Source organism: Pongo pygmaeus, chromosome 16 (assembly GCF_028885625.2).
Source record: "Pongo pygmaeus isolate AG05252 chromosome 16, NHGRI_mPonPyg2-v2.0_pri, whole genome shotgun sequence".
Classification (NCBI taxonomy): domain Eukaryota; kingdom Metazoa; phylum Chordata; class Mammalia; order Primates; family Hominidae; genus Pongo; species Pongo pygmaeus.
In genome coordinates this window covers 72,667,892-72,690,037 of record NC_072389.2, presented here as the reverse complement: position 1 = coordinate 72,690,037, position 22,146 = coordinate 72,667,892, and the positions used below count along the sequence as shown (strand labels likewise).

Below are 22,146 nucleotides of genomic sequence, written 5' to 3'. Positions count from 1 at the left end.
CCTTTCCATGAGCTCAGAGTCCAACTCAGGTGGGAGCAGGGGGCAAACCAGACAAGGTCACAAAAGACAATGCCAAGACAGCACGTGAAGAGTGCTGTGACCAGCCCTAATGGCTGTGGGAAGGAGAGAACACAGTGGGTTGGGGAGAACAGGAAGTGCATCTTAGAGCAGTGGTTCTCAGAAGTGAGTCTATGTCACAGTCACCTGGAAGGCCCCACTCCAGAGTTGCGGCTTCAGTAGGCCTGCCGTGGGGCCTGAGAATTTGCATCTTTAACATCTGTGTGATACCAATGCTGCTGGTTTGGTCCTGGGACCCACTTTGAGAACCACTGACTTAGGGGAAATAATGCTGCTTGGGTTGAGCTAGAAGGATAAAGGATTGGGACAAATAGGTGAGTGGAGGCAGCAAAGTTGTTGGAGTTATGGCTTGAACAAAGGTATGGAAAGAAGAGTGAGGGGAAATGCAAGGAGTCCACATAGAGAAATGGTGGCAGATGAGGATGGGGTGATGCTGGAGGGGACCTTGTAGAGTCTGTGCCTACTCTGGAGGTAAGTGAGGAGCCAAAGGTTTTGAGCAGAAAAGGCATCTAACCATAATTACATTCCAGGAAAACGTGGCAGCAGTATTAGCAGTTTTTCTGTCTAACCAATTAGCTGTGTTGAGAAAGAGTCTGAGGCTGAGGATGGACCCAACCCTGTGATGAGTGGTTTTTGCCATGGATAGAAATAGAGAAGAGGGGAATTTTGCCATATATTTGCTATCCCTGGACTACAGGGACACAGATTAGGAGAATTTTGGAATAGCTGTGATAGCAGGTAATCAGGAACTATATTCCTTCAGTCATATATAAGGACTTGCTGTAAGCACTGTGGAAATGTATATAAAATATACTGCTAAGATAGAATCTACTAGATACGGACACTGATTCATTTACTCGGCAAAAATATGTGGTGGCCAAAAAGAAGCCAGGGATAAGAGAATAAAATGTAAACTCTGCTCTCAAGGAACTCACAGCCTAGAGAGGGGACTGTGGCAACAGAGATAGATGTTCATGAGAGGCTTCCTGGAGGAGATGTCTGAATGGAGGCACAAAGCGTTAGTAAAAGTTAGCCAGGCGAACTGGTGGCGTGCTGGGGAGCAGGGGGTGGGCCAGGGAGGAGAAGTTGATGTTCTAAGCACAAGCAGCCATGAAGTCAAGGATGATCCATGAGGACCGCGAGTTGCCGGGTTGTAGAGGATAAGGCAGGGAGTGGTGAATGCTAGGTAAGGGCAAAGGAGGGCCAAGTGCTCCAGGGCAAAGACCTTAGAATGTGTGCAGTGGACTAGGGGAAGCATCTATGGTCAGATTGGTTACTGGGGGCAGTATGAAGGGTGCCTTTACAGGAAAGCCATCTGGAGGCTAAGGAGCCCCGTTAGGATGCTGGTGCAGTTGTCCAGGCACTAGAGGACCTGCAGTTTAGGGCGGTGCAAGTGGGACTAGAGCAGAGAGATTAGAGAAGCGGGACTGTGTGGAGGTGGGGAGCAGAGGACTGGTGGACCGCTGTAGCTTCTGTGGATGTAGGTTGGGTCAATGGTCATGTCTAAAACTGCTGAAGGCCAGAGGAGAGGGATGGTTTTAAGAGAAACCATGAATTCTGTTTATTTGATTGTGAGTTTGAGGTACTTGTGGCCCTTCCATGTGCCAGCAGCCAGCAGTCAGCTGGACATGAGTCTGAAGCTCGGGATTAAAAAGTCTGGGCTGTAAGTACTGATTTGGGAGTCATTAGCATTTATGTGGCTTGAAATCATCAGGGTAGATGAGATCACTTAGGGAGGAGTCAGCAGAACAGTGGTCTGGGAATACCAACAAGGAAGCAGGCAGAAGAGGTGTAGGCCCAAGAAAAAGAGCAGATTGTACGAGAGCGCCAAGGAGAACCGGGAAGTTCAGGGAGTAGGACCTTTCCAAAAGGGAGATGGCAGCAGCAGAGGTGATGGAGAGCAAGGAAAAGAAATGCATCAAGCTGCTCTGGGCTTGGAAAATGGGAGGGAGGAGGCCACTGATAAAAACTGGGGAAGCAGAAAAGGGAGCTGGCTCAAGTGAGGTGGGAAGATGATTCACTTTGGGGGCGCTGTGTTTTGGATCACGTCTAACAAATAGCTGGAATTTTAAAATCGTGCATCTCAAGGAACGGGTTGAGTTAAAAGGACTGGTTTGGGTCAGCTGTTGAGAACTATAGGCTACATAAACCCTTGAGGAAAGCTGTTAAGGGGGTAGGAAGGTGGAAGAACCAACCAAATCATCATAAAGGCAGGAATTTGATGCAGTTCTCGGAGGCCAAATCTATAGGCCCTTACAGTGCAAGGTGTTTAGATGCTGGTGAGGTCCTTAGGAGGACTGCTGCAGATGTGGTCACACCAGAGGATTACTCCAACCCATTTCATCCTTCTCCCCCGAACTCTGCTTATTCAGACTCTTAAAACCCAAAAGGCATTTTACTTTTTTTTTTTTTTTTTGAGAGAGTCTCACTCTGTTGCCCAGGCTGGAGTGTAGTGGTGTGATCTCAGTTCACTGCAACCTCCGCCTCCTGGGTTCAAGCGATTCTCCCATCTCAGCCTCCCAAGTAGCTGGGACTACAGGCGTGCACCACCACACCCAGCTAATTTTTGTATTTTTTGGTAGAGACGGGGTTTTGCCATGTTGGCTAGGCTGGTCTTGAACTCCTGACCTCGAGTGATCTGCCTGTCTCTGCCTCCCAAAGTGCTGGAATTACAGGTGTTGGGCCACCGCGCCTGGCCAACATTTTACATTTTAATCAGCGTTTTTCTTTATCCACATTATCTTCTGGGGTCAGTGTAAGATCTAGCCAAGGAAACAACTTTGAAGTTCCTTTCTCCTTGGGCGTTTTGAATTCAAAATGAATTTTCACAGGTGCTAACAGTCATCTGAGCTGGCAGATGTAGAACCAAGTTACTTGTGAACCTCCATGCCTGTGGGAAGACAAATCTGGTGGCATTTAAGACACCATGACAATATGGAGGCATCAGACTAGGAGGGACTAGCAGAGGCAAGAGGTGGCAGGGCTTGAGGTTGGGTTGGTGTCACTCAGTCATTTGCCAAAGGCCTCGGGGTACAGAGGAAGTTAAATATAAAATGGCACTGCAGAGATAGCATCAGTGGGACACATGGTGTTTAGGTTTGCGGAATAGCGAGATATACCCATTGAGAAACTTTTGACCTTTGTGCAGATGGCCCAGGGGCTTCTGCTGGCACTGCATGTTGCCCTTGGTGAGTGAGTGAGGGCAGCTGGGTATTACATGAGGACCACAGCAGAATGTGGCCTGGCACATCATCGGTTAAGGTATATCTGGGCTTACAGACATTTTCCTCTGGTCCTCCTGAGCCCTGAAGTCCCTGGGACCCCTCTGGGCTCCCTTTTAAATCTTCTCTCCACCCACAGACAGCAGCAAGAATCAGACTGAGTTCCTGGCACAGGAGCTGTTCCATGAAAAGTTTATTAGAAGGGCACTTAGAAGAGGAAGAGAGGGAACGAGAGGACACAAATCTTTAACAATAGGGGTACAATGCTTAAACAGGTGCTCTGCTTTTAAGATAAAAAAGTTAGAAAAATCTAAAACACTATAAATACATACATGCTTTTTACAAAGTTATTAAAAGGTCAGGCTGGCCGAATAGTGAAGGTAATCAACATAGTCAATGTTCTATTCCCCATCCCTTCACACACATCAAAGTAAAAGTCCAGAACAGCCGAGTTGCAACAGCAGCAGTGAAGGTGAGTGAAGGCTTCTTGGATAGATGGCTCCATCTCTCTGTAATGCTTTCACCCCTAGCAAGGGAGTGGGGCTTGGTTCAGAGGACCCTTGTGGAAGGGCCCAGATTTGACTCAGAGCTGTTTTTACACGCGGCCACTTGTTTAGCCAGCCTGGTTTGGTGTTTCTGGATGCTGAGCCAAAAAGCCACTACACCCTCCACCAACATTCAGAACTGGGTGTGCCCCAACTCTTCCAGCCACTGTCCTTGGGAGGAGAGACCTTTCCAACTTTCTTAAAAAAAATTAAATAGTTATCTGTCTGAATGGTTTTAAGAAATTATTACATAAATATAAAAACACCAGAATACTAGAGTATACATTACTTCTGCATTAAAAAAAAAAATCCATTATAGAATCACTGAGAATTTCTCAATCCAGTTTACATGAGGCAAGTTTCTTTTCTATGATAGCTCTGTTTTTGAAAAGTTGCCTGTTAAGCCCATCATCTCCCCACCAACATCTCCCCATGGGAGATGCTTCATCATCATTTTGGATCCATGTCCTCTTGCGTACGTTTTTCTGCTTTCCCTACCCACTTGAGAAGCGGCTGGTGCTCCTTAAACCGTGATGAAAATACATTGTGAAGACTGTTACCTGAAAGGGGCCTACAAGGGAACATTTTTGCCACACAGACAGTACAGCTTCGCTGTGTTGAGGTTTGGTTCTGGTAAAATGGGGACACGTATATTTTGGGGGAACTCCCAACTCTAGCCAAGTCACACAGTAAGAAACAGGGTCCAGGGCTAAACGGGTACCCTCTCTTGCTGCTGGTATCCCCCTTGGTGAACAGTCCTACAAGCAGCCTGCAGATTCTTCTCCCTACAGCTCCTGTAAGGACGAAGGAGTGGTGTAACCTGAGCTCTGGCCCTGTGGAGACCCTCATGAGGCCTGAGGCTAAGAATGAAACAGATCTTTGCTTCTTCCCCAGATTACTTACATACGTGCATGCCATGCACACACTACTTCAAACCTTTCTGTAGTCTTGAGTAAAAGCATTTAGCCTGGAATATGTCCAAACTCTAGGAAGCAAAGGGGAGATGGAGAAAAATAAACTAAGCACACGATATGTGCTATATAGCTCACTTCAGTATATTAACAATGGCTTAAAAAAATCACCATGGTCAATTAAAAAAAAAAAAAAATACAACACAGACAACATAAGGACAGTGGAGATGTCTGCCAGCAGCCTTGCCCTCATGTGTGCTCTTCCTAAGAGTCAAAGTCCCTGCTTCTGACTCTAGGCTTGTCTCAAAATGTCAGGTCTACAGCCTGCCAGGAAGGTGGCCAACTGAGATGATGTTCCAGCACAGGCCTGTAATCCAAACCGGCTGGGGCAGCTACCTACGTATGCGCTGGAAGGATCTGAGTTACTAAATTGGGAAGAAGTGAGGTGGGGAGGGGAGAGAGGAAAGGGAATAAAAGTTGGCTCCTTGGAAGGTGCTGAAGACAAGGATCTATGTCCCAGTGCTAGCTACACTTGGGTCAGTCTCAGCACAAGCTGCAAGGTGAAGATGTCATGGCAGGGAGCCCAGGGCAGGGGCAACACACACAGTCGTGTTACCTAGATGAACACCACTTAAAACTGCTATCCAGTCACCAGCACTCCTCTAGAAATGCCCTGGTTTCCTCATGCCCTTTTCAACTGTCCTTTAAAAAAGTGTTTCAATATACAAATGCCATTCATACAACAGGATTTTAAAACTAAGAAAACTAGCTTGTGGCTTCAAGGAAGGATACTAATGTTACATACACTCAAAGTATTTATATAGCGCTCTAAGGTGGGAATGGCACCATCTCCTAACCTCTTAGGTGTGATCAAATTTATTTTCAGTGATGCCACAGGTGGGTTTGCCTACAATCCCACACATCCTCCTCTGGTGGTCTAGTCTATAAAGAAAAAGGGCCAAGGAAGTAGCCTTTGGAAAAACACAGAACTCAAACTTCGTGCTCCTAGAAGTAGCCTTCAGGTCTGAGCAATGAGGGTTCTAAGACACCATCCAAATGCAGCCAAACGTGTCATTTCACCACATTCAAAGTTCATAACCTGCCAAAGTATAGGCTTTTTTTTTTCCCTTCACCTGGAATAAGACAGGACTTCCATAGAGCACTGGATCACCAGAATCGGGCTGTGCCTGAAGCTAGTTCCCAAGTACCCAGAGGGCTGTGTGCCACAGGAAGCCCTCATAGGATCGTGCAGCAGGTGGAGAATGCAGGCCCTCGGAAACTGCTGCCCATGGCTTTTAGGAGAGGAACCATGACTGCTCTAGCAGAAGCCAAAATGGAATATTTGTGTCCTGGGTCTCAGAGCTGGCTGGGAACATGAACACATGTACAGGAGGTTCAGGGGGCTTCCTGTGTAAGAAACAGGTCACAGATCATTTCACACCAGGCACATACTTCAGACTCACAGTATTTGGCCCTCTCAGAGAAGTGAGGGGTTTTGTATTGTCTCTGGGTTCTGAGTCAATACTCCTTCGAGAAGACTCACACAAGTCTGTCAAGGTGCTCCTTCTGTCTCTTCCTGTGTCCTCAGGAGGCTTGGGGAGCAGCTGTCCTACCTGGAAACCTCATGGCTAGAACTTCAGAGGCACAGGACCCTGCAGGTGAGGCATCAGGAAGCCTCTCTATCTCCCTCTAACATCAGAAATCTCATCACATTTGAGGTGTATGACTTGCCAAAAGTATATACACTTCTTTCCCTTCACCTGAAATAAAGCAGGACTTCCATAGGAAATCCCTTGATTTTTCCTGCTACAAATTCATGCAAAAACGTGGGATAGGTCATTTTATACAAAAACAGCAGCAAAGAATAAAGTACCAATTGAAGGTGGCAGTTCTGTCTATTGTGTTCTGCAAAAGATTGGGAAAAGAAGAGGACTCTTTTTTCTTTTTTCCAGTTGAAATAATTTAGACTAGTTTTCTCCCTAATTGCTGCTGGGAGCAGTACTTGTTACACAATACAACTGCTATAGTTGTCACTGATGATCTTTTACCGGGAGCTAGATCATCTTATATCCCAGGGGGAAGATGACAGACCTCTTTGTACCAAGCCTGCAATTTTCAAAGGTGTAAAAATATTTTAATAGCCCTTTTCATTTGCCTATGTTGGCCTGAGATGTTTCCCTTCTGGTGAATTTGCTTCTGTAAATTTCAGCTTGCAAAAGTGCTGGCAGGTGTCTCTTCAACAAAACCTGGAAAAACTTCACCTCAAGAGAGAGAAGGGAGAGAAGCAGTTGCTGGGTCTCACTCAGGTTTCCCAGTCAATGTGCCAGCCCAGGATTTTTGAAGAAAATATATAAACCAAACATTTAAAAGAGCATATGATAAAGTTGATTTAATGAATGCAACTGACTACATAAACCAATATAGCCGTATGCATCAGAATCTGGAGCAAGCTCTTACAGATGACTGGAGACGCACCCAGTGTGGTGCTGCCTGAGACCAAATGCCATCCCATGACAAGGGCCTCCTGCTTCATAAGAACACTTACCGTCATTCGAATCTCTTTGAGATTAATGTGATAATAGACACTATACATTGCATACGCACTGGGCCTCAGCAGATCCTTCCAACTTTTCAAAGTGAAAAAGGACAAACGTAAGTGAGTTTTTAAAGAGGTGGCGCTCATCAATTTTTCCCGCTGTCCTGCGTGCAGGTTCTGCTGAACACGCACCTTCCAATCAGTATGTTCTGAGAGGGGAGGGAGACAGACAAACTCCCTCCCTCCCCATCCCAAGTCTATCCAGCTCACGAGGGGCAAGGTCTGCTGGAGTGGTGGGGCTGGGCTGGGAATGTTCACTGGAAGAGGCACTGTCACAAGCATCAGAGAGCTGGGCATGAGGTCTGCATGGCCCTGTGGGCTCTTCCTACCTAGAACGCCCTTCCAAGGTGAACACCACACTGCAGTCCTAGACAGAGGGGTGTTTCTGGTTGGACTGTGACATCCCAGAAAGCTGTCACTCAAAAAAGGAGTCTGGGGGGAGGGGGCCGGTGGTGTAATACTACCTGTTCTGCTCACTTAAGCCACCAGAGCAGACGCCACTTCTTGCCCTTCAAAGTGGGGCCAAAGGGTAAATGTGTTTGGCAGACACAGTTGTTCATAACATCCACCTCTGGGTTTGCTCGTGTGTTTCAGAAAACAGGTGGGTGCACCCCTTCAGTTGAGGGAGAAAGATTTCTTCTTCCTTGACAACAATGGGTTGAGTAGAGTTCCGATTTTCTCCACCTCCTGCATGGCCATTTTCCCCAAGCCCGCCCTCCCCTACCATACTTAATGTCTCTAAGACACACTGGAACAGCGGATGCTTGGGGAGCCCATCTGGGTGAGGACCTTGTCAAGCCACTGCAAAGGCCCATTCAGGTGCAGCTCGATCCAGCAGGGGGTACTGGTCACAGTCTGTCTCCTGTAAGAAATAGGGAAAGGGGTGGGGTGGGGGACTTAAAAAATCTCCAGGGGGCTACACAAGTCAGAAAGCTTTTTCTGCTTTGGTGACAGTCATCTTCCCAAAGCCAGAGAGATATACTACCTTGTTAGATACTGTCCTAGAAGCGGTACCAATAACTTGCTGAAACTACCAGGCCAAACTCCTCCACCCAGGGAGGACTTTGGGTAAATTAAGTTCTCTTGAGGGGGAAGGAAGTCGACTTTGGCAAAGAGTTAAATATGTAAAGTCAATTGCAGTGTACCCCAGAGGCCCACCAGTTACTGTAACAGGCCCCCTAATAGAGGAGACCTCCATCCTCAGCAAAGGGCTTCCTGGCTCCTATCTGTACCAAATGGGCACGTGCCGCTCCCCTATCTCGAAATCCGGGCCCAGCCCCAGCAGGCCACGATGACGTGTGTCTGTCTGATTGAGGGGTGTTTTTTACAAAGCGCCAACAGTGTCCGCATGCCTTTGGTTCCCAATGTGCTGATATAATTCTCATCTATGGCCTTATTTTGGAAAATCTTACAAGCAGAACGAGCCATGGAACAATTACTGGAAAAAAACAAGGCACACCACACGTTTCTTTTCCCCAAAGCACTTTGTCTAAATTCAGGCTAGTTGATGACGCAGCTTGCAGGCAGGCTCCCAAAGGCCTCCACTGAGCAAAGGCTATCTGCTGAGGCTGGAGTCGCTGGTGCCAGCTGGAGGTGAGAGATGTGGGCCCTGGGCCCTGCTTTCAGCCACCTCACAGAGAGAAGAGCTGAAACCTTACTCTCCTTGGCCCAAGAGGCAGGAGGACGACAAGGCTGTTCTGGGAAGGGGCCGCGCCCGCCCGTCAGGCTGCTGTGCAGTGCTGCCAGGCAGCGGTGACGCGGTGGGCCGCAGAGGACTGGGTGTGCTGGCAGGACATCCCGCATGGTGATACAGTGTCCCCAGGGAAAGGCTCTGCCACCAAAGAGCCTCTTCCTAGCACTTGGAGCGGGAGAGCTGCAATGCCACACCAGGAACAGTGTTGCTGTCTTGAGGGCACCGCCCTCCTTGCTTGGCCTCTACTTTGCTTGTGTAGCAGGGAGGTTGAGAAATGGGCCTGCACACAGACCCTGGGGTGTCTGCACGAGCGAGGGTACCTGAGTGTGGCCCTCCGGACCACAATCTGGTATAAGAAGAGCAAATGGACATCCCCTTGCTCTTTTCCACTGCAGTCCATCTTTAAATGTTTCCCTTCTCCACTAAAAAAAAGATTAATTTTCTAACCTTTCACTCCTGTTCCCTAAATGAGCTAAGCCAGGGCTAAAAGACTGCTTAAAACATTTCTCTGGCTAGACCTTTGGGCCTAGGCTGATCTCTTCAGGCCATAACATAGTTGTAAGTTCTTTTGAGGTCTGACCACTTTGATTGCTCCACTGGTCACTCCTGGATTTCAGAGACACCCCAGAGACCAAGGGGCTATGTTCCCTGACACCCTGGGGCAGACGCAGAAGAACAGCAGCTAAAATATGGTACGTGGAAGAGGAGGATTTTACAGGACGAAAGCCTCTAATGAGAATCTGACTTTCCATAAGTCATGCTCATCTGGATTTCATTACAAACGGTGGCCCAAGGCCAATATTGAAATGGGTTTGGCCTGAGTGCAGCATGACTGCAAAACAAAATGGATTCCAAACATCTGGAAAAATGAAGAGAAGGGGAGAGTAGCTTGCAAGGCGCTGGCTCTAGCTGACGTGTGGGCACCTCTGCATCTGCCACAGGAGCTGGCGGCTGGCAGGGGGGAGTGTGGAGCAGAAGGCGGGGGGACACAGCCCTGCCTCTCAGCAAACTTTTGTCCGTGAGTGGAAAGAAAAGGGACTGGATTCTCTAAATCCAAAGCAGGATGGCCTGAGAGATTCAACCAAGCATACCAGGTAGACCTGACTATATCAGGGTCATGTTTAAACCAGTATCTAGGGCTGGGCATGGTGGTTCACGCCTGTAGTCCCAGCACTTTGGGAGGCCGAGGCAGGTGGGTCACCTGAGCTCAGGAGTTCGAGACCACCCTAGGCAACATGGTGAAACCCCCTCTCTACTAAAATACAAAAAATTAGCCAGGCGTGGTAGCACGCACCTGTAGTCCCAGCTACTTGGGAGGCTGAGGCACGTACTGGAGGCAGAGATTGCAGTAAGCCAAGATGGTGCCACTCACTTCAGCTTGGATGCTTGGATGACAGACTGAGACTCCATCTCAAAAAAAAAAAAAAAAAAAAAAAAGAAAAGAAAAAGAAACCAGTATCTAGGACTCTAAATGTCATTCCTCAGCGAGAAAATTTTGTTCCTTTATAACTACCCAAATCTCCTCCTCCCTTCCCTGACTCTCAGTTTTAATATCCTGGGCTCCTCAGCATCACCAGGGTCCCTGAGTCAGAAATGGAGCAACAGAGGAGGAAAGGAACAATGAGCTGAAGACCTAACTTCCTGAAGAGGGTCATCCTAAAGCCATCTGCCTAAAATGAAGACTAAGGAAGAAGCCAAGAGGGCAGAGTTCTAGACACAGCTCTTCTACCAGTGTGACTGCAGGCAAGTCACTCTCCCTCCCTGGGCCCTAGTTCTCTCATCTGTACGGATGATGCTGACATCCCCACCCAGGGCTGGGATGAGGATAAGATGGAGCGTGTGTTTATAGTGCCTACAGCTGTTCGGTGCCAGCAAACATCGTTCTGCAATTCCTCATCATCTGCTGTTGCCCCGGCCCCTCCTGCCTGCCAGGCCTTGGCCTCTCTCTGATCTGTGGTCTCTCTGCTCTTGACGCTAGGGCTGGCCTAGCTCATCTCTGAGGAGCCCTGCCTGCTCTGCTGTCCAGAGTCACCTGGAGTTGGGTCCCCTGATGTAGGCAGCACCCATAACTGACCTGTATTCTGCTCCCCAGCCTTTGACAAAGCTCATGCGGATGGTGCACATTCGGGTCAACTGGTAGACAGCCTCAAAGCCCTGGTTGACAGACTGGGCCAGGAGGGCAGCGAACTCCTGGTTGTTGAAGATCTTCAGGTTGCATCCTGCCAAAAACACAGAAACAGGGCTGTGGGGATGGAAGTGGCCAGGTCCGTTGCTCCCCTCCTAGATAAAGCAAGTCTTGGACCCCCTAGACCAGCCTCATTTATACAGCTCCAGGGACATATGGTGTGTGATGCATTTGCCACACACTCCACACTCAGTACCATGCAAAGGGAAGGCCAACTCAGTCCCTCCCCTTGAACCCACCTCCTCACTGGGAGGTGCCGCTGACATACCTGCAAGGGGAGATGGAAGGCTGGCCCACAAGCTCCAACTCCCAGAGCAGGGAGAAGTCTTCAAAGTGGGCTTCCGAGAATAGGGAGATGGTGTGGAGAGGGGGGCCTTTCCTTGGGCAAAGGGGCCAAGGGACAGAGAGATAAGGGACCTGGGCCAGGTTGCCCATGCTGTGTGGGGTCTGGTCACCCACCTAGGAACAGGAGCTCTGGCCGTTCCACAGCAGGCAGTGCCAGCAGAGATGGGCTGGCCGAAAGGCTACTGGGCCTGCCGTCCCCACAGAAAGCTTGGCAGAGGGCCCAGGGCACCCTCCACCTGGGCTCCTCTGATGAATACACCTGGTGCTAGGACTAGGAGGTAAGGACAGATCTGGGCCAAATTTTGGCCTCTGGGTAACAGGCTGGTGGAGGTGACATTCACAGCTAAGTGAAGGTGTGCATCTAATTCTCCAGACAGTAAAACTAAAGACAGTCACAAATAAAGTTTAAAATAAATGTTGTTTGAAGTCTTACTGCCTGAGTGCCAGGAATGTGTCAACCAGAAAAATAAAGACAAAAGCACATGCCGGAAATAACCAAAAGGTGAGCTGGGGTGACGCTTATGAATGAGCCAACAGCAGGCTCCTGTTCTTGCTGTGTGACTCTGAGCTGGTCGCTTTCTCCTGGGGACCCTGTGACTCTGTATAATGAGGGGCTGGCCTCAGAGGTCCTTCCAGCTCTGACATTCTATGAGCTGACAAACAACACCAGAGCCAACTCAGCCCTCACCCAAAAGATGGGGGTGGGACCGGGGAATGGAGGAGGCAGAAGGCCAAGAGCGTCACTGAGCTTCCTCTTCTTCATTCTCTCCAAGGACAAGGGTGGTGGAACAGGGCTGAACCTGGGCCCTGACGCCCTGCAGAGCCAAGAAGCAGAAGAGCACCAAACTTGAGAGTCCATCAGCCCTAGGCCCCATCCCAGCTTGGCCACTTACTAGCTGTGTGTGCTTGGGCAGGTGGCTGAAACTCTCTGAACTTGTCTCTCAAAGCGTCTCCTTAGTTATAGAGCCAGAGAGTAAGTGGTAAGGACTAAATGAGGTCAAAGATCAGAATATACTCTATAAATGCGACCACAAAATGCTCTGGAAACCTGGTATGCTATTATCATTTCAGACTTTCTGCATTTAAAGTTTCCCTGCCCGTGGTCTACCACTTCTCCACTACCATCTACTACTCAGTGGGCAGGAAAGGGCATGCCACACAAGTGCCACAGGCAATGGCCTGGCCAGGTTACCTGCTCCACTAGCCTGTCACAGGCCATGTTCTGTGGGCTGCCTACACAGTGGCTGCAGGTCCCGTGAAAAGTGGACTTTGGCTGGGGCTTTCTGCCTTGGTTTCCTGAGGAAAGAGGCCTTAGATGGGATCAGCCACCTGCCTGATCTTGCTGTCCAGGCATGGCTCTGTCCAAACCACTCTTGGGGGTGCAGCCTGACACCTCTTCTTGTGGTACAAGAAGGGTCACTCAGAAAACCCTCAGCAGTTCCCTAGAGTCAAACTCTCTGGTGTCCTTCCGTGGCCTCATGCTGTTGTGCTTTTGAAACATTTCCCCTGACGGTCTGATATGTGGCCCTCCTCCAGCCAGAGAGCTACCGATCCACGTCCTGCCCTCCATTACCTCAGGCCCTTTGCCTGGGCTGCTCCCCCTGTCTAGAATGCCCTCCCTGTGCCTAGTGCCTACCTATCCTTCAGGATCTGGATGCTTCTCCTCCATGAAGACTTCCCTGATCCATCCCAACAGCTAAATGGGCCTTGTCTCTACCCGGGCTGCTGGCTTGGTGCTTGGCACCCCTCCCTTATTATATTGAACTCATCCGTGTTTTTGTCTTCTGTGCTCTGCAGGTTTGTAAGGTCTGCGGGAGCAGAGCAGGGCCACATCTACCTCTTCATCCCCTACAGCACCTGGCACGGAGCCCCGCATGCTGTTTGTGCAATGAGTGAGTGAAGAAAGGAAGCCATACTGCCTGAGCATCTACGCACAGGGCAACGGGCAGGTACCCACAGGTTAAAGGCAGACCCATCAGATGCTACATTCTGCTCCCTGGAAGTTCAGGGAAAGCACAGTTAGATCTGTGGGCATAGAGAAAACCTAATCGAATCACCTCCAGATTGACAATGCAATCACTAGTGAGCAGAAATGGTGAGAAAGGTGGACTCTCTCCAGCATCCCAGGCATGCACTCGGAGAGGGACCTTAAGGCAGGGGTGCCTGTGTGGCTGGTTTACCTGGTGGGATCTTGCAGACGGTGGCCGGGTGCCAGCCATAGCGCTGGTTACAGTTGGGAGACTGGACAAAAATAGCGCTGTCACTGAGGCACTCTGCGAAGACCTCCCCTCCGATGTAGTAGAGCCGCACGCCTCTTCCTACAGAGATTCAGGTTAGACTGGACAGGGTGCCTTTGCTTACACACAATGGCCCTGGGGCCACCTGAGGCTTGCAAAGGAGGCAGAGCGGCAGGGCTGCTCCCAGTGACTGACAGCTTCCCCAGGCAAACGGGCCCCAAAGCCCAAGCCTAAAGTAGGGGAAATGGGCACTGCTGGATTCCCAGAGCCAAGGGAGGCAGACGACAAGAGATGGGCACACGGGATAGGTCTCAGTGACAGCCTTTGCCACTGAGTAGGCATGGGCCTCAGTCAAGTTCTTCACCCTCTGAGCCTTCATTTGTGTCTACGATAGGGACGGGGCCAGGTGCGGTGGCTCACACCTGTAATCCCAGAGCTTTAGGAAGGCAAGGTGGGAGGATCACTTGAGGCCAGGAGTTCAAGGCCAGCCTGGGCAACGTAATGAGACTTCATCTCTACAAAAACATTTTTTTTTAATTAACTGGGTATAGTGGCATATCCTTGTAGTCCTAGCTGCTTGGGAGGCTGAGGTGAGTGGATTGCTTGAGCCCAGGGGTTCAAGACTGCAGTGAGCTCCCATCACGCCACTGCACTCCAGCCTGGGAGACAAGGTGAGACCCTAACTCCAAAAAAAAAAAAAAAAAAAGGAATGATGATAACCTCTACCCTTGTAGGATTACTGTGAGACACACAGTAAGCGCCTGGTGTCAGCTTTTCTTGCTGCTACTGCTACTACTACCCCACTACTATTTGGTCTCTTCACGCTCCAAGATTCAGAGATTCATTCAGTAAACCTTCAGGGCTCCTTCTGACACAGCAGACACCCCAAGGAGCCCTTTATTGCAGGGATGGTTTAATGCTACGCCCTTATTTTTTTCTTCCCTCAATGCATTTTTCTAAAACATTCCAGAGGTTTATATCATTTACTTTTCTTTCATCTCTTAAATCCACTCCAGATGGGCAGAAATTATTTTTAAATTGGCTCTGCAACTCAAACAGTTGCGTAAACTCTGACAATGAGCTCTTTGCTCGGCCAGGGGATGGTCCCTTCTCCTGCAAGGGAAAGTCTCTGTTCCATTCCTGGGGAAGAAGCTCAGAGGTCAGAACACGGAGCCAGATGTTACAGGCCCAGCATCAGGTGGGATGAACACGAGGTGACCGACCCATGCATCACTGGATGTCCCCTGTCCTGCCTCCTATTCCCACTACTGTCCCCTTCCTCCAACCACTCCCTTTTTCTGGCTTTAGTTCTGCAGGGTGCTGGTGGCTCAGAGTCCACAGGAGGGATGACTTCCTGGCTGTCCACAACTGTATCATGTCAGTAAGAGCAGAAGGCAGAGGTGGGGATCTGAAGACCCAGACCAAAAATGTTTGTTTCATTTCAGTAACTTAAAAAAAATAGGCCGGGCGTGGTGGCTCACACCTGTAATCCCAGTACATTGGGAGGCTGAGGTGGACAGATCACCTGAGGTCAGGAGTTCGAGACTAGCCTGGCCCATGTGGTGAATCCCTGTATCTACTAAAAATACAAAAAATTAGCCGGGTGTGGTGGCACGCGCCTGTAATCCCAGCTACTCAGGAGGCTGAGGCAGGAGAATCACTTGAACCTGGGAGGTGGAGGTTGCAGTGAGCCAAGATTGTGCCATCACACTCCAGCCTGGGAGACAAGAGCGAGACTTGGTCTCCCTGCTCCAAAAAAAAAAATATATATATATATATATGAATATTTTAATAAAATATAGAAAAAAGCCAGTTGCAGTGGTGTATGCCTATTGTCCCAGCTAATCAGGAGGCTGAGATGGGAGGATAGCTTGAGCCCAGGAGTTTGAGACTGGGCCTGGGCAACATAGCAAGACCCTATCTCTAAATCAACCAATCAATCAAACAGTGGTATGCCACCTAGAATAAGTATCTTTTTTGAAGTAAAAAACAAAAAGCGAAATGGGAAGAACGGGTCTGGTAGTGGGGGCTGTCTGTCACTGACAATGAGGTCTCTGCAGAGCTGTTCCCTACCCTCCCCAACCCCCTAGACATCAGGTCCCTTTCCTAGAAAATGAGAGCACAGACCTAGGCCCATGGCCTCCAAACTTTTCTTCTCTTCACTACAGAATCAATCCTCTCTTCAAATGAAGTCTTCTGTGAGAGCCCGAGATATAAAGCAAGTGAGTGCAGAGGTGCCCTGGTTCACGTGGGACCAGGCTTCCCTTTGCTAACCTGCCCACCTCCTGAGTTTGCCCCAGGAACCCTTCACCAACCCTTGGGGCTCCAGGACAAGGTCTGAGAAAACCTCACTCTGCCATCTCTCCACAGCCCTTCTAAGTTCTGACAGTTGTGATTCTGGATCGTAAAATCCTCTAAGCTTGATAACTTCATAAGCAAACCAAGTGATGCGTAACACAGCTTCGTCTTCCTTAAATTCACAAAGTCATCTTTTACTTATGTTCTGGGGGCTAGAAGGCAGAGGGTTCACAGTAGTGGTGTTTGGATAGTGGACAATTCTTTTCTACCTTTTCTTAGTTGTCTAGAATAATGATACATGAAAATAAGAAAAGATCACTCTTCCAACAATGACTGCCTACTTATCAACCTATCCATCTGTACTTTCAGAGTATTTTTATTTAGAGGATTTCAGCCAGGCACGGTGGCTCACGCCTGTAATGCCAGCACTTTGGGAGGCCAAGGCAGGTGGATCACCTGAGGTCAGGAGTTCGAGACCAGCCTGGCCAACATGGAGAAACCCCGTCTCTACTAAAAACACAAAAATTAGCCGGGCTTGGTGGTTGGGTGCCTGTAATCCCAGCTATTTGGGAGGCTGAGGCAGGAGAATCGCTTGAACCCGGGAGGCAGAGGTTGCAGTGAGCCAAGATGGTGCCATTGCACTCCAGCCTGGATAAAGCGAGACTCTGTCTCCAAAAAAAAAAGATTTCATATGTTGCCTTTCTCATAGACGTTCCCTTCTTGATCCCTTAAGTGAACTATTTTCCTCTGTGGCTTCCAGATTTTCTGAGATTCTATCTTTGAGTGGGAATGATCAAGTGGCCTGAACACTACCTGTCTGGCCCCTAAACAGGGCAACAGAGAGTGTAGGGGACTTGCTGGGGCGGTGAGTCTTCCCCCACGCCTAGCAGGAGGCAGAGCACAGCTAAGGATGGACACAAGGTTCCCTTCAGAGGCTGTGTGTTCAGGCCTGGGGCTGGGGGTGGGATAGAGTGGCAGGGGCAGGGTGGGGGGTGGGGAATGAAGCCACCCCATACCGATGTGTCTCCGCGTCAGCTCCACTGCTGCATTCCTGTTGACATTGGAGAGCAGCCCTAGGCAGAAGCGCTCCGAATTGGAGGGGTCGGTGAAGCCATCGACAGTCATGGATGGCTGTGAGGCGTGGAATGTCTCCCCGACGCGCTGGTTCAGCTCGTAGTAGGAGATGGAGCACCAGAAGGCTGGCTCGCAGTAGGTAACTGGCTGCAGGTCTGTGGACACACGGTGGGCTACTGGGTCAGTGGGTGTCCCAAGCCCCATGCTCCCTTGATGGGGTCCCATGGACACTCTGGAAAACCATTTCCCCGCATTTCAGAGGGATTAATAATCTCCCTACCCCGTGCCTTTTATCGTATAAAACTGGCAAGACCCACCAGAACAAGATGCTCAGGTGTCTGGAGGAGATTCCATCAGCCTTGTGTGTAAAGGGCCATTGATTTTTTTTTTTTTTTCTTTTTTTTTAGCTCATAGAGGCCCTGCCCCGCCTGCTTGGCCTTGACTGGATGGAAGGAGTCTTCAAGAAGGGGCTTGGCCAAACCTGAAGAGGACCAGGGGCCACCCAGTACCTGGATGAACCTGGGACAGCCACTGCGTGTACTCACTGTGGGGCAGGCCACACCTCCTGCACAGTCACCTCTCAGCCTCTGTTGCAAGGTCCCCAGAGTAACCCATATTAATCCCTGCCCCTAAAAGGGCTTTCAGGTTTTGGCTCTGCACAGACTTGGAGGCAAAAACTCCCAGCCTGTGGAGCAGCAGCTTCCAAGCCTGCAGCAGCCGAGTGGGTTCCCAACAGCGCCCCGTGTTGGCGCAGTGGACACACCAGGCATCGTCTGCAGACTGAGCCTGGGGCTATGCCTCCTATCACAGAAACTATTTTCCACACTTATCTAGATGCCGGCTGTTGGGGTGGCTAGGACACAAACGCTTCTGAAAGAAAATCTGTATTTGCCCCAGTTGTCTGTACAGTCTCCATTAGGGGCTCCTCAAAGCAAAACTGCCATCCTATGAGGGGCTGGTTCTCTTTCTCAGAAGAGTAAATGGCAGCTCACACTAGAAACGGATCCCAGCCTTCCATTTCCTGGGGTCTCCTTGTCCTCCTCTTGCCCCAGCCCAGTGGCCCTGGCACTGTGCCCTCCTATTGCACGCCTCTGCAGCATCTCCAGGCCCATTCTCTCAGCACTTGGCTGGGCCCTTGGAATTCCCACTCACACCGATGCCACAGCCTCTGGACCAGGACTGCCCTGTGCCCTGGGCCAACCTCTTCCAACTGCTTCTCTGCGCTGCACTGACTGCTGGGCGCAAGCCCTTAGCCTACCACGCTCTGCTTGATGCCTACCTGAATCCCATCCATCTGCTGAAGAATTAGGGAGTCCCCTGCTCATTCTCGCTCTTCCATCTCAAAGCTTCAGCCTGGCTCTGAAGTCCCTCTGGCTCTTAAATATACCTGAAGCGACGCAGTTACTAAGGGTGTGCCTCTGTGTGAGCATCCTGACTGTCCAACTCGACCATGAGGTCCCAGGGCCCAGGCTGACATCTCTCCTCCCTCACTTTAACCCTCAGCGCGGGGCTGAGGGTTCCTCCTGAGGGAGGAACAGGAGACGCTCCCCATGCCCACGTCTCAGCCCTGGCCTGAGAACCCTGCTCACTGGATGCCAGGCAATGTCTAGGAGGGGGAACCCGCCAGGAGGGCCCCTGCTCATCAGACCTTTTGAAGGTGTGTAAAGCCCAAGAGAGAAAAGTCAGAAGCTGTTCTGCCCACTGGAAGGGGTCTGGTTGCCCCTCCAGGACAGAGTGTCCCAATCCCCTTTTGGGGTCTAGGTGCATGATCCCTTCTACAAGCAAGGAGAACACTATCACGAACAGCAAAGGGGCAGGCCAGTAACACCTCTGCACTCCACACACACCCAGGAAGTGTCAGCTGGAGGGTTAGGACACCCTAGGTCAGGTTTTTCAACTTCAGCACTACTGACATCTGGGGCCAGATAATTCTTTGTTGGGTGGGTGGATGGGTGGGAGGGAGGATCTGTAGATTGCAGGATGTTTAGCAGCATCCTGGCCCCTACCCACTAGGTGCTAGTAGTATACATCCATATCACCCTCTCAAGTTGTGGCAATAAAAAAAGGCTGCGGATATTGCCAGATGTCTTCTAGGGGGCAAAACGGCCTCCAGTTGAAAACCATTGCCCTAGACATTTAACTGGATCATGGGGCACAAGCTATAAAGCCATCCTCCAGACAGACTGGAGGTCAATCTTGGCTCAGGCACAGACTAGACATGCGACTGCGAGCAAACCAGCTACACTCTGTGGGCCTCATCCTCTTTACTCTCGGCGCTGTTTCTGGACAGACAAGAGATAACTCATGTGAGGTGCAGGGCACGCATCAAGCATTCAGCACATGGTGTTAACAACAATGATAATAGCCCGATTCTATGAACTTGAAAATAGCCTGGTCCTATCTTGATCACCATCAAGATGGAGAGGCAAAGCATTCTTGTCCTTTTCCTCTCTTCCTGGGGTAGAGCAAACGAAGATAAGGATGAAGGCATCAAAAGAACTTAATGGGGAAGGGAGGAATGACAGGGCCAGGAGCAGCTGTGGCTTGTGCCCTGGCCCCTGAGGTGAGGCTGAGCCACGTCAGCCACGTCTGGCTCTGGCTTTGCTTGATGCTTCAACATTCCAATGAGATAAGCTATATTCTAAACAATGTGGTCACTAAAATGTGAGCTATGTTGCTTTGGAAACTCAAAAAAAAAAAAAAATCCAAGTGCAACCCAAGCATTCAGAGTGGTCAGGCAACGCATCAGTGCTGCTGGCCACCACTGCCCAAGCGCAGGCTCTGCTGATCCTGCTGTGTGACCTTGGGGACGTGACCTCCTTCTGTAACCTCAGTTTTCTAGTCCGTACAATCACTATGGTGCACTAGAAGACAATAAAGCTACAATAAAGCTGACCACCTAGGTCATTCTCTGGCACGGGTCAGCTTGAACATATAGCTTTGACTGGCCCTGACTTACTCGCAATGTGTAGAACAGAACAGGGTCCTCACCCCAAAATCATAAAGCCCTGCCCAGCATTCTCTGGGTTTAGTCCAGGCAGAAGAGAAAGAGCTAGGCTCCCAAGAACAGCAACCCAGCCCACCATTCAAAAAAAGAAAAAGCTGGCAGGCCACCCATTGTGTCGCATGGTGCTGGAACCATGCTCTGGGGAAGGGTGGGCTTCAAGGACCCTCAGAATCAGACGGGCCTAGGGTCATAGGCCGAGAGGCCCTCCCAAGCAGATCTGAGCCCTTATCCAAACAGCCCTGCAACTCACAGACACACACTGGACAGTGTTGTGGAAAACCCCGGACACTAGGAACCTGACACATCATTAGGAAGATGCTTGTTTGAGGGAGCAGTGAAATCAGGCCAGTGGCAAAGTCTGCAGGCTGCCATTTCAGAGTGCTGTTTGGACAAGCTGCCCTGCGTTCAGAAGCGGGACTGAGCCAGAGCAGCACCCCAGCCATGCGCTTTCTATTCTCTGCAAACAACTAAAAGCCAGCCGTGCTTTCCCTCCTTTCTAGGTCCCTCCTGCCCACCATGCCTCAGCTGCTTCCTCCCGGAACTTGTGCAAGAGGAGTGGCAGACCAGAAAGTATGGTCACCACCTGTGGGTTCTGCCTTCAATGGCACATTTTTATTTTAAAAAAACAAAACAAACAAACAAAAAAACCAACAGACCATATGCAGTGGTTCATACCTATAATCCCAGCACTTTGGGAGGCCAAGGCAGGCAGATCCCTTGAGGTCAGGAGTTCGAGACCAGCCTGGCCAACATGGCGAAACCCCGTCTCTACTAAAAATACAAAAATTAGCCGGTGTGGTGGCGGGCGCCTGTAATCCCAGCTACTCTGGAGGCTGAGGCAGGAGAATCACTTGAACCCAGGAGGCAGAGGTTGCAGTGAGCCAAGATCACGCCACTGCACTCCAGCCTGTGGGATAGAGCAAGACTCTGCCACAAAAAAAAAAAAAAAAAAAAAAAAAAAAACCCAAAACACTAAATATGCCCTCATTTCTTTCCCAAAGGACTTATCCTTACCCTGGTTAGGACCAGAGAACAAAAAGGACTCTAGAAAGAAGAAGGCTATAAATGGGATAACCATGAGGTTATAGTTACTGCAAAAGCATCCAGTTTGGCTCTGAGCTTCCTAGTAGACAAGACAAAAAGGGAACATGATATGGTCTATGGCTCTGGTTGGTGGATGGGCAATGCTTACTAGTTCCTCAGGGAAAACAAAGTTTGTCCTGGCATTAAATCTTAAAAGAAATCTCTCAGGGGGAGGTGGCAACCCCTCCCCCCACCAATAAATCAATTGATCAAGCAAGCAAGCAAATAAGGTCTGGTTTCAAGGGTTTACCAACAAATGCAGAAGCAGTTCTATAGAAGGCTCCTCTAGGAGAATGACTTCGGGGGGTAAGGTGACACACTCCATTGAAGAGCAGTTTCACCGCTAGGCTGAGCACTTTGCACACCTGGGGTGGTAGACGATGGCACGTGCCCACGGCCTTCCCTTCAAACAGCCCTGCTCCCGGCCAGACTTCTGAGTCTGTGCTAATCTCTCTTCCCAGTGCAGAGGTGTTGGAGACGCAGGAACCTCCAGCTCCAGCCGTTGTGGATCCCCCACCCCCACCAGTGTGGTGTCGGCCAGACTTCTCGAGTGCCACAGGGCACTTAATCCATGGCTGGCCCCCTGCCAGCCTAACGCATTGGCTGGCCTCAGTTTTCAGTCCTGTTCCAAGCTGGCACAGACGTTCCATTTTGTTTAAGAAAAAGAAAACAGAATAAAACCCAGAAGGCAACACTTGGATTAAGGGATGCCTATTAAAAACATGTGCAAGAGATTCAAATCCCGTAAAGGAAGAGGTGGGGAGGCAAGAGGGGGAAATTAACTTTCTCCTATAAATCGAAAGCAAGGAACAGGCAAAGGCCAGGAGCACCGCTGCTGCAAGATGAAAGGTCAAAACAGAAATGGGCTGGTTT

The 22,146-nt window shown here is 49.9% G+C and overlaps 1 protein-coding gene across 2 annotated transcripts in view; it reads right to left on the bottom strand.

Annotated features, from left to right (window-relative positions):
- Window positions 1-7,117: 7,117 nt before the first annotated feature.
- Window positions 7,118-22,146, bottom strand: part of SMAD3 (SMAD family member 3) — a 125,756-nt gene continuing 110,727 nt past the window's right edge. The window contains exons 6-10 of one of the 2 annotated variants that reach the window (XM_054451126.2): window positions 17,126-17,338; window positions 13,755-13,892; window positions 11,498-11,608; window positions 11,119-11,263; window positions 7,118-8,213 (exon numbers count right to left, since the gene is read on the bottom strand). In XM_054451126.2, coding sequence (XP_054307101.1) covers window positions 8,090-8,213; window positions 11,119-11,263; window positions 11,498-11,608; window positions 13,755-13,892; window positions 17,126-17,338 — 731 coding nt within the window. In that variant the 3' untranslated portion in view covers window positions 7,118-8,089. The remainder of the gene's footprint in view (window positions 8,214-11,118; window positions 11,264-11,497; window positions 11,609-13,754; window positions 13,893-17,125; window positions 17,339-22,146) is intronic. The other variant, XM_054451125.2, reaches the window with a different exon arrangement.